This window comes from Dendrobates tinctorius, unplaced genomic scaffold, assembly GCF_039654945.1.
Source record: "Dendrobates tinctorius isolate UK_male_01 unplaced genomic scaffold, ASM3965494v1 ptg000012l, whole genome shotgun sequence".
In the NCBI taxonomy this organism is placed as follows: domain Eukaryota; kingdom Metazoa; phylum Chordata; class Amphibia; order Anura; family Dendrobatidae; genus Dendrobates; species Dendrobates tinctorius.
This window is the reverse complement of record NW_027361680.1, coordinates 20,818,601-20,832,512: the sequence shown is the minus strand read 5'-3', so window position 1 is coordinate 20,832,512 and position 13,912 is coordinate 20,818,601. Positions and strand designations below refer to the sequence as shown.

The window sequence follows — 13,912 nt, the reverse complement described above, 5'->3', positions numbered from 1 at the left end:
CTCTTCTTTCTTCTGTCTTGTCTTCTTTCTTCTCTGTTCTTTGTTTTTCAGCAGTGAGGGATTGTGGTATTACAGACTTCTGTGGTACCACAAGACCCAGCACAGCGCAGATCCTGTGGCATGACCGCTCTGCAGAAATCCTCAGCTACTGTGAAGACCTGCAGTGCGGTCCCAGACAGATCAAAGAGCGGTCACATTGCTGCTGTGCCCCATCATTGGTGCGATCGATCATGACATTCATCGCACCAACTAGAGTTGGCCCCGGTGATGCTGGCTTTGCAAGGTAACAGCCTAGGATCGGTGCTCTCACAGCTCCGATCCTAGGCAGGTCACAGCGCGGTCACACCGTGGCTATGCCCTGTGATTTGCACAATCGATGTAATCATCGATCGCGCCAGTCAGCTGGTCCAGCCTATGCCTGGCACCAGCTTATGATTGGTGCTCTTACAGCTTTGATCCTATGCAGGTCACAGTGAGGTCACAGTGAGGTCACACCGCGGCTGTGCCCTGTGAGTGGCGTGATTGATATAATCGTTGATCGTGCCAATCAGAGTTGGTCCAGGCCATGCCTGGCATTGCCAGGCAGCAGCCTATGATTGGTGATCTTGGAGCACTGACCATAGGCTGGGACAACAGTGTTTCAGGCAATCCGATTGCCTGAAACACTGAGAAATGCTGGGATTGGCTGTTCAACGATAGTGGTTGCAGGAGGGCGGGGACATCCCCCAGGATGATGACACCATCTACCCAGAGGTAAGATGGCACCGGAATTTTAATGCGATCACCGAGACTGCGGTTGCAGTATTGCATTAAAAAAATTACATAATATTCCGTACATGGTCAAAGAGGCCCAGGTCACATAGACAGAATATTACGTCTAAGGTCAGAAAGGGGCTAAATCACAGAGATATTGTTGTGAGCTCATTTTTGGGTTTGCCTCTGGCTTCTGGTGAGGGTTATGGAGCTGGCTGTGCTGACAGAGGAGTAGTGAGTTCTCTATCTGGATTCCCTCTGTTGGTGAAGGGAAGTAATGAAGCTGATCTAAATGGCAGAGACGGGCCACCTGAGGAAGAGGACTGTGATTGGACATCAGGAGTTTCTGACTGGATTTAAGGCAGCCGACTCCCTAGTTTCTTGCTGGTGATTTTTCCTGACTGTGGCTTCTGATTTCCAGTTTGGTTCCTGCCTTCCTAAAGCTAAGTTTTCTCTGCTGTTGTTCATATGAGTTTTGTCTGGTTTACTTAGCTTTTGTGTTCAGCCAGCCCTGGCTGGGACTGGGCTGAATTCCCATTTTGTCTCTGATCAGTTGATCTCTTTTGCTCTGTCTCCAGAATATACCAGAGTGCTGATATAGTGATTTGAAGTCTAGCGACTTCAGGGCCTTTTTCTATCAGACGTGTTGGACATTTTTTTTGGCAGGGTTTTTTGCGTGATTGCAGACAGCAGCTTTTCTTTCCTGTCCTTTCTAGTTAGTGAGGGTCCCATCGTTTGCTCAGCCTATCTTTATATCTGTGTCTGTGTTTTCATCTTGTTTCACCGACAATACATGTTGGGGGCTGTCTATTGCTTTGGGGTCTGCTCTGGGGCAGTTTAGATTTTCCATTTCTTTCTTTAGGCTTATTTAGTTCTCCAGCCGTGACGAGGCATCTAGGACCACCATAGGCACGCTCCACGGCTACTGCTAGTTGTTGTGGATAGGATCAGGGGTCTGCAATCCGCTAGTTACCAACCTCTCCGGTTTTCTGGGCTTAGCTTGCTTTTTGTTTTTTCCTCCTCTGGTGACTCATTCATAACAGATATATCACACAAAATACTTAGTAAGTAACATTTCCCACATGTCTACTTTACATTAGCACAATTTTGGAACCAAATTTTTTTTTTGTTAGGAAGTTATAAGGGTTAAAATGTGACCAACAATTTTTCATTTTTCCAACAAAATTTGCAAAACCATTTTTTTAGGGACCACATCACATTTGAAGTCACTTTGAGGGGCCTATATCTAAGAAGATACCAAAAAGTGACACCATTCTAAAAACTGCACCCCTCAAGGTGCTCAAAACCAAATTCAAGGAGTTTATTAAATCTTCAGGTGCTTCACAGGACTTTTTGGAATGTGGAAAAAAATGAACATTTAACTTTTTTCACAAAAAAATTTACTTCAGATATAATTTTTTTTATTTTGACAAGGGTAACAGAAAAAAATGGACCCCAAAATTTGTTGTGTAATATTTCCTGAGCATGCCGATACCCCATATGAGGGAGAAAACCCCTGTTTGGCCGCAAGGGCAGGGCTTGGAAGGGAAGGAGCGTAATTTGACTTTTTGAATGTAAAATTTCCTGGAATCATTAGCGGACATTATGTTCCATTTAGAGAGCCCCTAATGTGCCTAAAGAGTGGAAACCCCCCACAAGTGACCTCATTTTGGAAACTAGACACCTTAAGAAGGAATGTATTATTCTGAGAGCTATAAGTTTATTTTTTCGATGATGGAGCTGTATGGCGGCTTGTTTTTTGCGGAACAAGATGACGTTTTCAGAGATACCTTTTTTATTTACATTTGTCTTATTGATTGCGTTTTATTTCATTTTTTGTTCGGCGGTATGATGACAAAGCATCAATTTTTGCCTCGTTTTTTATTTATTTTTAAGGGTTTAACTAGTGGAACAGTTTCATAGGTCGGGTCGTTCCAGTTGCGGTGACACCAAATATGTGTACTTTATTTTTTCTACATTAAAAAAATGTATTTACTGGATTAATATTTTTTCATTTTTTTTCGTTCTTTATTTTGTAATTTTTAAAAAAAAATATTTTTACAATTATTCAAAACTTGTTCCACTGACTGATCACTGATCTAATACACTACAATGCTTTTGCTGACACTCGCACTATATTGCGGCAGCGCTCAGCGTGAGCCGTGCGATCGTCAGGAAGTATATGTTCAGTGGTTTACGGGAATGCAGTGCCGTATATACAGCTCTGGCAAGAATTGAGACCACTGCAAAATTTTCAGTTTGTCTGATTTTTCTATTTATAGGTATATTTTTGAGTAAAATGTAAATTGCCATTTTATTCTATAAACTACTGACAACATGTCTTCGAATTTCCAAACACTAAATTTTGTTTTTATTTTCAGAAAATGAGAAACGGTCAAAACAACAAAAAAAAACCTCAAATAATGCTAGGAAAACAAGTTCATAATCATTTATAAACAACAATACAAATGTTTTAACTCAGGAAGAGTTCAGAAATCAATATTTTGTGGAATAACCATGATTTTTAATCACAGCTTTCATGCATCTTGGCATGCTTTCCACCAGTCTCTCGCACTGCTTTTGGGTGACCTTATGCCACTCCTGGTACAAAAATTTAAGCAGTTCTTTGTTTGATGGCTTGTGACTATCCATCTTCCTCTTCATTTCATTCCAGAGGTTTTTAATGGGGTTCAGGTCTGGAGATTGGGCTGGCCATGACAGGGATTTGATGTAGTGGTCCTTCATCCACACATTGATTGACCTTGCTGTGTGGCATGGCCCATTGTCCTGCTGGAAAAAACAGTCCTCAGAGTTGGGGTACATTGCCTGAGCAGAAGGTATCAACTGTTTTTCCAGGATAACCTTGTATACGGCTTGATTCATTCGTCCTACGTAAAGATTAACCTGCCCAATTCCAGCCTTGCTGAAGCATCCCCAGATCATCACCGATCCTCCACCAAATTTCACAGTGGGTGCAAGACATGGTGGCTTGTATGCCTCTCCAGGTGTCCGTCTAACCATTCTATGATCAGGTGTGGGGCAAAACTGAAAGTTAGACTCATCAGAGAAGATTACCTTACTCCAGTCCTCTATGGCCCAATCCTTATGGTCTTTGGCCAACTTCAGCCTGGCTCTCCTTTGCTTCTCATTGATGAAAGGCTTTTTTCTATCTTTACATGACTTGAACTTTGCCTTTAGGAGCCTGTTACAAACTGTTCTTGCTGTGTACTTCACCCCAGCTGCCATTTGCCTTTCCTTTAGTAGTTCACTTGATGTCATCCTGCAGTTGCTGAGTGACATTCGAATAAGATGACGATCATCCCAGTCAGTGGAGAGTCATTGTCGCCCTCTGCCGGTCTGTAGATTTGTTGTCCCCAATGTCTGCTGCTTGACCTTGTTGTAATGGACTGCTGTCTTAGAAATTTTAAGGGTGGAGGCAACATGACACTCACTGCATCACTCTGCTCGTAAAGCCAGAATTGAGCCCTTCTTTTCCTCACTCAACTCCTTTGGCATGGTTAAAAGTTATTTTTTCATTCCTATTACTTTTGGGATATTACTAGCACTTGCTTTGCCATCCAGCTTGTCCTATTGCAAAAGGATTGTGAACACCACAGCAGAGTGTTTTATACTTTCCTTCGTTAAATAAGATTTGGTCCAGGTGATCGCCTAATCAGAAGCACATTAAGTAGAATGAGGTGTACTCTGGCTGGAATTCAACTGACACTGGAATGGAATGGCTGTCAGATATGTAGAGAAGATGATTTTTATAAAACTGTGCAGTGGTCTCTTAATTTTTGCCAGAGCTGTATACTGAGCATGTCGGGAAATGGTTAAATAAAAAAAAATCTATGCAAATTTGATATCGCCGAAATCATGCAGGCCAGATCACTCTTTATTTCCATGTAATTTTTACCATATAATGAAAGCTATAAAAACAAAACAAACAAAGATGGTGGATTAGTCTTTTTTTTTTTTACCATTTCTTCGCACTTAGAATTTGCATGCAATTCTTCAGAAAACTGTATGGTAAATGGATGTAGCCATTTAAAACTACAACTTGTCCCGCAAAAATAAGCTCTCATATGACTGTGTAATTGGAAAAATAATAAGAGTGTTATGCCTCTTGGAAAAAGGAGAGAAAAAAAACCTAAAAAAATGAAGATGCAAAAATTAAAATTACCATGACCAAGCTGCATTTCTGATAACGGTAGAAAATCAAGCAATACAAAGGCTGCATGTCGCCTTAAGTCCTACACTGCGGCAGCCACAGAGTGCAGAACAATACCGCCCTCTGCAAACACTGCGGAAAGTCGATACTGACCTTCTTCCTCAGAGGCAGGTGCACAGTGAGTGACAAGGTGTTAAAATCTTAGTATCTAGAGATTTACAGACAGCGCCTTCAGCTAACATTGTTGACAATGATGCAGAACAATACATTTTACATCTTCGAGAGTTTCTAATAAGTTAAAATACTGAAGATGCTGAAAGCGGCCCTTTATTAATTGGCCAACATTGCATCAAGCCAAGCGATGGCAGAGCTGATGACTTGAAACTCAAATTATTGTCTACTATGACAGTCACTATGTCCTAGAGTCTGCTTCCAAGAGCAGAAGTTTTGCAAGTATGTAGGGGGGGATTTTCTGCTAACGAAAGTTAGTTAGCATGGGCACAGTAATGGTTTTTACCTGGCCAATAGCACAGAGAAAATACATCCAGTTTCTGAACATACTCATTATTGTTTAAAATAAACCTTGTACAAGATTTCACAATACAAACTAGAAGATTACATAGGTCTCTTACAGCTGATGAAGCTAGTGTACTTACTTAGAAAATAAATGTCAAAATGGCTGAATAATCTTGAAATTGAAATATTTTATGAATTCAGCTAGAATCTATAAAATGCGCACTTCAATAACAGACTTGACCATTTTCAAAGTTGGTTATACAATCTGAAATATATTTTCCAAGTTAGTCTATTAGCTACATCAGGACTGAAAAATCTTTTTAATGATTTATGAACTTCGTATTGTGAAATTTGATGGCAGATTCACTGTAAATAAAATATTTACTTACAAGTTTCCAAATGGTTACTCATGTTCTCTTTTTTCTTGCTAAAATGAAAAAGGTTATTCATTAATTTATACTCACTTGCCATTTACTGGCCATGTTCGGGTAATGTCACTAACATAGCAGGATGCTTCACAGCCACCATCCAACAGGACCATCTCACCAGGCTAACAAAATAAATAATAGGGGTATTGACACCTCACAATAAGTAATACAGTTATTCCTACAATGCTCTCCATACATAAGAGGGTTGTACATTAATAAAGGATGGATAATTAGGCCAGAATGAAATGTAGGACTTCTTGACTTAAGACACTTTATTTAACTAAAAATAATTGACCTATGTGGTGTCCTTCGGTCCCCATTACACCTTGATTATCCCATTTTATATCATTGAATAATGAATATAGCATTCCCCACAGTCCAGACCTTCAGAAGGTCCGTAGCTTCCTCAACGCAGTGCCATCACAGACTCTGTGAGTACATGGTCTCACTCTGTGCTATTCCGGAATCCGGTCCACTCACAGGACCTTCAACACAGGGACCTTCCAGGCACATAGCCTCACAATGTGCTCTTCAGGAAGTCCGTCCACTCGTAGGACTTTCCAATGCACAGGCCTAACCTCTTGCAGGACCTTACACCCTAGATCATGTGACCCAAACCCTGGTCACATTATGTAGCTGTAACCACCCCCATAGGTGGGAGGTGTGTGTGGTTAGCCAGTCCCGCCTAGCTCTCCGGCTAACCCTGTAAGCCCCCTTTATAAACAAAACAAAGCTCATGGAACTACAAGTCCCAGAGCAACATTTCAGGCTTACAGCGCAGAGGACCTCTTCAGCTGTGACACATACCGGCCATTTACAATGCCAGTCACTGTCTCACAATATCTTTTATTATTTACTTTAACTTAAAAACGTTAACAAAATCGGTATTATAATCATAGCGATCACAGAATAAATGTTAATGTAAATTAAACTAAATGTGTTTAGTGCAACCCGCTGTACATGAATGGAGCATTGATGGAGCCTGGTCAGGGGCTTAGGCAGTGCCATCGGAAGCTAGTACAGTTGACACTCCACTACAATGTCCACAATTGGTGCTAGTACTGATTTTAGTCATTTAATGCACTTCAATTGTGTGGTACCAATGGTTGCTATTGCAAACAAACTAAAAACAATGCCCTTCAAGTCTGCCAGGATGCCAGAGAGCAACGGAAATCAAATTGCTTAATGCCAACATCGCTACATTATTAAATTAAATATCAGTAAGGTGCTGAACTACTGCTTCTCATTGTAGATGAATACCCTAAGGGGTGCAGTTTTAAAAATGTGCTCTCTTTTCATGAGTTTCCACTGTATTGGTAGATCAGAGGCTCTGCAAAAGTGATACATTTCCCAAAAATAAAATCCAGCAAAATCTGTGCTTCAAAAGCCAGAGGGGTCAATCTTTTTTGAGCCTAAACAACAGGTTACATCCAAATACGGTATATCACAAAATTGACTCCATCCCTCACATTTTTGCAACGGTTTTATTATATCTTTTTATGGGACAACACTGAAGATATGACACTTTTGATACAATGTACAGTAGTCAGTGTACAGATTGTATAAGTGGAAATTTGGTGTGCCCTCTAAATAAGGCAATGTTCATTCTTTTATTTTAATGCAAATTAAAAGCTGCATTTTACTTTGCCAGCAAAAGTTATGAAATTTAAGAAATCTAATGCACACACATTGGGGTTTTTTTCGGGACCGAATTGGAAAAATGCTGCGTTTTTTAAAACTGCAGTGTGTCACTTCTCACAGCATTTTTTCAACCATATAAAAGAATGCATTTTTAGTGAAAAGCATGTACAGCAGTATGTGATACACAAATATTTTTAGGATTTTCCCAAGTTTAACCCCTTTGAGACAAAGCCTGTTTTCACCTTGATGACAGGCCAATTTTCACAATTCTGACCACTGTCACTTTATGAGGTCATAACTCTGGAACGCTTTAACGGATCCGTGTTTTCTCGTGACATATTGTACTTTATGATAGTGGTAAAATATCTTCGATATAGCTTGTGTTTACTTGTGAAAAAAAATGGAAATGTGGTGAAAATTTAGCAATTTTCAAACTTAGTTTTCATGCCCTTAAATCAGAGAATCAGCACACTTTTTGAAACATAACTTTTTTTGTTAGGAAGTTATAAGGGTTAAAAGTTGACCAGTGATTTCTCATTTTTACCAAAAAATTTGCAAAACCATTTTTTTTAGGGCCCCCTCATACTTGAAGTGACTCTGAGGGGCCTATATGACAGAAAATACCCAAAAATGACACCATTATAAAAACTGCACCCCTTAAGGTACTCAGAAGTACATTCAAGAAGTTTATTAACCCCTTTACCCCCAAGGGTAGTTTGCACATTCATGACCGGGCCAATTTTTACAATTCTGACCACTGCCCCTTTATGAGGTAATAACGCTGAAACACTTCCATGGATCCCACTGATTCTGACATTGTTTTCTCGTGACATATTGTACTTCATGTTAGTGGTAAAATTTCATTCAAATAACTTGCATTTATTTGTGAAAAAAAAAACGGAAATTTGGCGAAAATTTTGAAAATTTCACAATTTTCCAACTTTGAATTTTTATGCCCTTAAATTACAGATATATGGCACACAAGCATGGCAGAGCTCAGAAGGGAAGGAGTGCCGTTTGACTTTTTCAATGCAAAATTGGCTGGAATTCAGATCGGGCGCTATGTCACGTTTGGAGAGCCCCTGATGTACCTAAACAGTGGAAAGCCCCCACAAGTGACCCCATTTTGGAAACTAGACCCCCCAAGGAACTTATTTAGATATGTGGTGAGAACTTTGAACCCACAAGGGCTTCACAGAAGTTTATAACATACAGCCGTACAATTAAAAAATTATATTTTTTCCACAAAAATGATCTCCCCCCCCAATTGTTATTTTTCCAAGGGTAACAGGACCCTAAAAGTTATTGTCCAATTTGTCCTGAGTACGCTGATACCCCATATGTGGGTGTAAACGACTATTTGGGCGCATGGCAGAGCTCGGAAGGGAAGCAGCGCCATTTGACTTTTTTGGCTGGAATTGAGATCGGACACCATGTCGCGTTTGGAAAGCCCCTGATGTGCCAAAACAGTGGAAACCCCCACAAATGACACCATTTAGGAAACTAGACCCCCAAGGAACTTATCTAGATGTGTGGTGAGAACTTTGAACCTCCCAGGGCTTCACAGAAGTTTATAATGTACAGTCTTTAAATTAAAAAATCACATTTTTTCCACAAAAATGATCTTTTCACCCCCAATTTTTATTTTCCCAAGGGTAACAGGACCCTAAAAGTTATTGGGCAATTTGTCTTGAGTACGCTAATACCCCACATGTGGGGGTAAACCACTATTTGGGCGCATGTAAGAGCTCGGAAGGGAAGCAGCGCCATTTGACTTTTTTGGCTGGAATTGGGATTGGGCGCCATGCCGCGTTTGGAAAGCCCCTGATGTGCCTAAACAGTGGAAACAACCCACAAATGACACCATTTTGGAAACTAGACCCCCCAAGGAACTTATCTGGATGTGTGGTGAGAACTTTGAACCCCCAAGAGCTTCACAGAACTTTATAACACCCGGGCGTGAAAATAAAAAAAACATTTTTTCCACAAACATGATCTTTTAGTCCCCAATTTTTTTATTTTCCCAAGGGTAACAGGAGAAATTGGACCTCAAAAGTTGTTGTCCAATTTGTCTTGAGTACGCTGATACCCCATATGTGGGAGAAAACTACTGTATGGGCACACGTCGAGGCTCGGAAGGGAAGTAGTGACGTTTTGGAATGCAGACTTTGATGGAATGGTCTGCGGGTGTCATGTTGCCTTCGGAGAGCCCCTGATGTACCTAAACAGTGGAAACCCCCCACAAGTGACCCCATTTTGGAAACTAGACCCCTTAAGGAACTTATCTAGATGTGTGGTGAGCACTTTGAACCCCCTAGTGCTTCACGGAAGTTTATAACGCCTGGGCGTGAAAATAAAAAAATCATTTTTTTCCACAAAAATGATATTTTTGCCCCCAATTTTTTATTTTCCTAAGGGTAACAGGAGAAATTGGACCCCAAATGTTGTTTTGCAATTTGTCCTGAGTAGGCTGATACCCCATATGTGGGGGTGAAACACTGTTTGGGCGCATGGCAGAGCTTGGAAGGGAAGAAGCACCATTTGCCTTTTTCAACGTAGAATTGGCTGGAATTGAGATCAGACGCCATTTTGCGTTTGGAGAGCACCTGATGTGCCCAAACAGTGGAAACCCCCCAATTCTAACTCCAACCCTAACCCCAACACACCCCTAACCCTAATCTCAGCCCTAACCCTAGCGGGAAAAAGGAAATAAATAAAAAAAAATTTAATTATTTCTCCCTAACTAAGGGGGTGATAAAGGAGGGTTTGATTTACTATTTATGGTGGGTTTTTATGTTTGGCAGCTGTCACACGCTAAAAGACGCTTTTTATTGTAAAAATAGCTTTTGCATCACCACATTTTGAGAGCTATAATTTTTCCATATTTTGACCCACCGAGTCATGTGAGGTCTTATTTTTTGCGGGACGAGTTGATGTTTTTATTGGTACCATTTTCGGGCACGTGACATTTTTTGATCGCTTTTTATTCCGATTTTTTGGACGTAGAATGAACAAAAACCAGCATTTCAAGAATTTCTTTTGGGGGGTGCGTTTACACCATTCCGCGTGCGGTAAAATTGATAAAGCGGTTTTATTCTTCGGGTCAGTACAGTTACAGCGATACCTCATTTATATCATTTTTTTATGTTTTGGCGCTTTTATGCAATGAAACCAATTTTATATAAAAAATAAATTATTTTTGCATCGCTTTATTCTGCGAGCTATAACTTTTTTATTTTTTTTGCTGATGACACTGTGTGGCAGCTCATTTTTTGCGGGACAAGATGACGTTTTCAGCGGTACCATGGATATTTATATCCGTCTTTTTGATCGCACGTTATTGCACTTTGTGTTCGGCGGTATGATAATAAAGCATTAATTTTTGTTTTGTTTTTTATTTTTTAAGGGGTTCGCTAAAGGGGTTAACTAATGGGACAGTTTTATAGGGCGGGTTGTTACGGACGCGGCAATACTAAATATGTGTACTTTTATTGATTTTTTTTTATTTCCAAAAAATGAATTTATTAGGGAATATTTTATTTTTTTATTTATTTAGCGATTTTTTATAAATTATTTTTACACTTTTTTTTAAACTTTATTATACTGTCCCGGGGGGACATCACTGTCACTGACATCACAGATCGCTGTGACAGATCAGTGTTCTGTCACAGGCGCTTCACAAGGCTTTTTCATGCCTGCGCTTTGCAGGCAGTGAGGAAGCCGGCTCCCTGCAGGCCCCCAAAGGTCCCCGCCGCCATATTGGATCCGGGGACCTGCAGGGAAGGAGGCCCCCGCAGCAGCGCTGCACATCGCGCTGCTGTGGTGGTCTCAGGGAAGCGCGGAGGGAGCCCCCTCCCTTCCGATGCTTCCCTAAATCCCCCAGTATACTGCGATCGTGTTTGATTGCAGTGTGCGAGGGGTTAACATGCCGGGGGGCGGCACGGGGGCGCCTCTGATCGCTGTGATGTACTATCCCGTCCCCGGTCATAGGGGCCCAGGTACCGTGGACAGGATAGTACGTCAAATGTCGGGAAGGGGTTAACGCTTCAGGTGCTTCACAGGAATTTTTGAAATGTGGAAGGAAAAAATAAACGTTTACTTTTCTTTCACAAAAATTTTCCTTTAGACCTAATTCATTTTTACTTTTACAAGGGTAACAGGAGAAAATGGATCATACATTTTGTTGTACAATTTCTCTTGAGCATGCTGGTTCCCCCTATGTGGGAAAAATCTACTGTTTGGGCACACGGAAGGGCTCCTAAGGGAAGGAGTTCAATTTGACTTTCGGAATGCAAAATTTCATAGAATAATTAGAGGATGCCATGTCGCGTTTGAAGAGCCCCTGATGTGCCTAAACAGTGGAAATCCCCAACAAGTGACACCATTTTGGAAACTAGACCCCTTATGGAACTTATATAGAAAAAATAAGCCTAAACTATGACACTTGCTAAAATCTCAAACAATACCTACAAAAACTTAGAAGTATACGCCAAATATTATTAAAAAATAATCCATCTTTATTGAATATTCTTTTTTTAAAAAAAGTTAATGACGGAGATACAGATGCAAAAATACTGCTAACAACAGGTCAAGTTAAATAGTGGGTGACTCCTACTGCATGAAATACCAAATAAATAACATTACATATAAGTGGTTTCTAGACCTACATAATATAGACAGATACAGTTAATAAGTTACATGTATTAATCTGCAAAGGGAGTCCATCAGTCCATGATAAATGTAGATTTTAAATACATTGAAAAGTGCTTGGTGTATTTATAGTACAGCTTACACTATTTGGGCTGGGTTATTAGTCATACAAATCCCCTATCCATTATAATGAACATGCTTATAAAATGAGTAAGTGCATAATAGCAAGGGTTAATGGAGGTGGATAAATTGCCTAAAATAAATTGAATGAAAGCCCATGCCCATAGGTAACTTATGCATCAATCAATTAGGTCTAAAGGAAAATTTTTGTGAAAGAAAAGTAAATGTTTATTTATACCTGTAACTTATTAACTGTATCTGTCTATATTATTTTGTCTAGCAACCTCTAAAAGTATCTTGACGATGCAGTTATTACAACGGCTGAGAATTAACATCCACCTGCTCTCCTCTCTTCACACAGGTACAATCTCTGCTGCAATCTCTGCTTGCTGTCATCTACTGCAACATTTCCTTTAATGGTACAATCTCTGCTACAACCCCTGCTTGCTGTCATCTATTGCAACATTTCCTTTAATGGTACAATCTCTGCTACAATCCCTGCTTGCTGTCATCTACTGCAACATTTCCTTTAATGGTACATAACAGTGCCTACTGAATGTTTGCTATATTCATCTGTTGCATTGTACTCAATACATACTGCTGTATATGCATGTTGGGGCCAGTAGAGATATTATCAGGTGCAAGAGGTTACTAGCATATGGATGTAGCCAGGCCCTGTGCCTTTGATTGTGTTACCTCCCCTGGTGTGGTCGCCAATTGCTAATTTATCCCAAACTAGTTCCCATAATCCCTCTCACCTGATCCTCTACTCAGTCCTATATTATAGCAGCATCCCAAGGGGGAGACGTGTGTGGGGTCTGGCATGTGTCTCCCTGCAGCATAGGTATCACTGCAGCAAAAGTATCTTGACGATGCAGTTATTACAATGGCAGTTAGTCACGGCAGGAGTCAGAACCCTACACTATGTACCTATCTCTTTTGAGTATGTCTGCTGAGTAAACACTTCTTATTACTTGAATCAAGCTTTTCTATTAACCCTCCTACTCCTTCACCATGTTTACATATGCCCTCACAGTGTTTGCTCCATTACTCCTCACTCTCCTTAGCTATCCCCAAACCCCAGCACCCTTTAACCAAATAATCATCTCCCTTTCCCTCTTTCCTCCGCTGACCTGCTCCTCAACCTCAAATCTCTCCTAATGAAACATAAAACAAGCCGCCCACTCTCCTCCCATCTGCTCTCCCTTTCTCTGCTTCTCCTCACTGCTGGCGACATATCTCCCAATCCTGGAACCCCACAGTTCATAACCCCCATTACTACCCCTTCCTACCGCTCCCTATCTAATATTAACTACCGCAATCTTTCCAACTTAAAACCCGTGCCATTGACACCCAATCCCCTGCTCCCTCTCTGGAGCACTTTGGAATGCCCGCTCCATCTGCAATAAGCTTCATGTGATTCATGACCTCTTTCTCTCTCGCAATCTTGCCTTTCTCGGCCTCACAGAAACCTGGCTGACACCCTCTGACACCGCCTCCCCTGCCACGCTCTGTTGCGATGGCCTCCACTTCACACACACTCCTCGCCCTGGCAACAGACATGGTGGAGGAGTGGTTTTTCTCCTTTCTTCCAACTGCACCTTCAACCCAATCCCACCTCTTCCCTCCCTAA

General features: G+C 40.9%; 1 protein-coding gene across 9 annotated transcripts in view; it reads right to left on the bottom strand.

Annotated features, from left to right (window-relative positions):
* XPNPEP3 (X-prolyl aminopeptidase 3) overlaps positions 1-13,912 on the bottom strand; it is a 474,091-nt gene that overhangs the window by 167,555 nt on the left and 292,624 nt on the right. For all 9 annotated transcript variants that reach the window (XR_012226445.1, XM_073558042.1, XM_073558039.1 and 6 more), the window contains one exon: positions 5,905-5,990. Coding sequence is in view for 8 of the 9 variants with exons in the window: in XM_073558042.1 (XP_073414143.1) it covers positions 5,905-5,990 (86 nt within the window). In the remaining variant the exon portion in view is untranslated. The remainder of the gene's footprint in view (positions 1-5,904; positions 5,991-13,912) is intronic.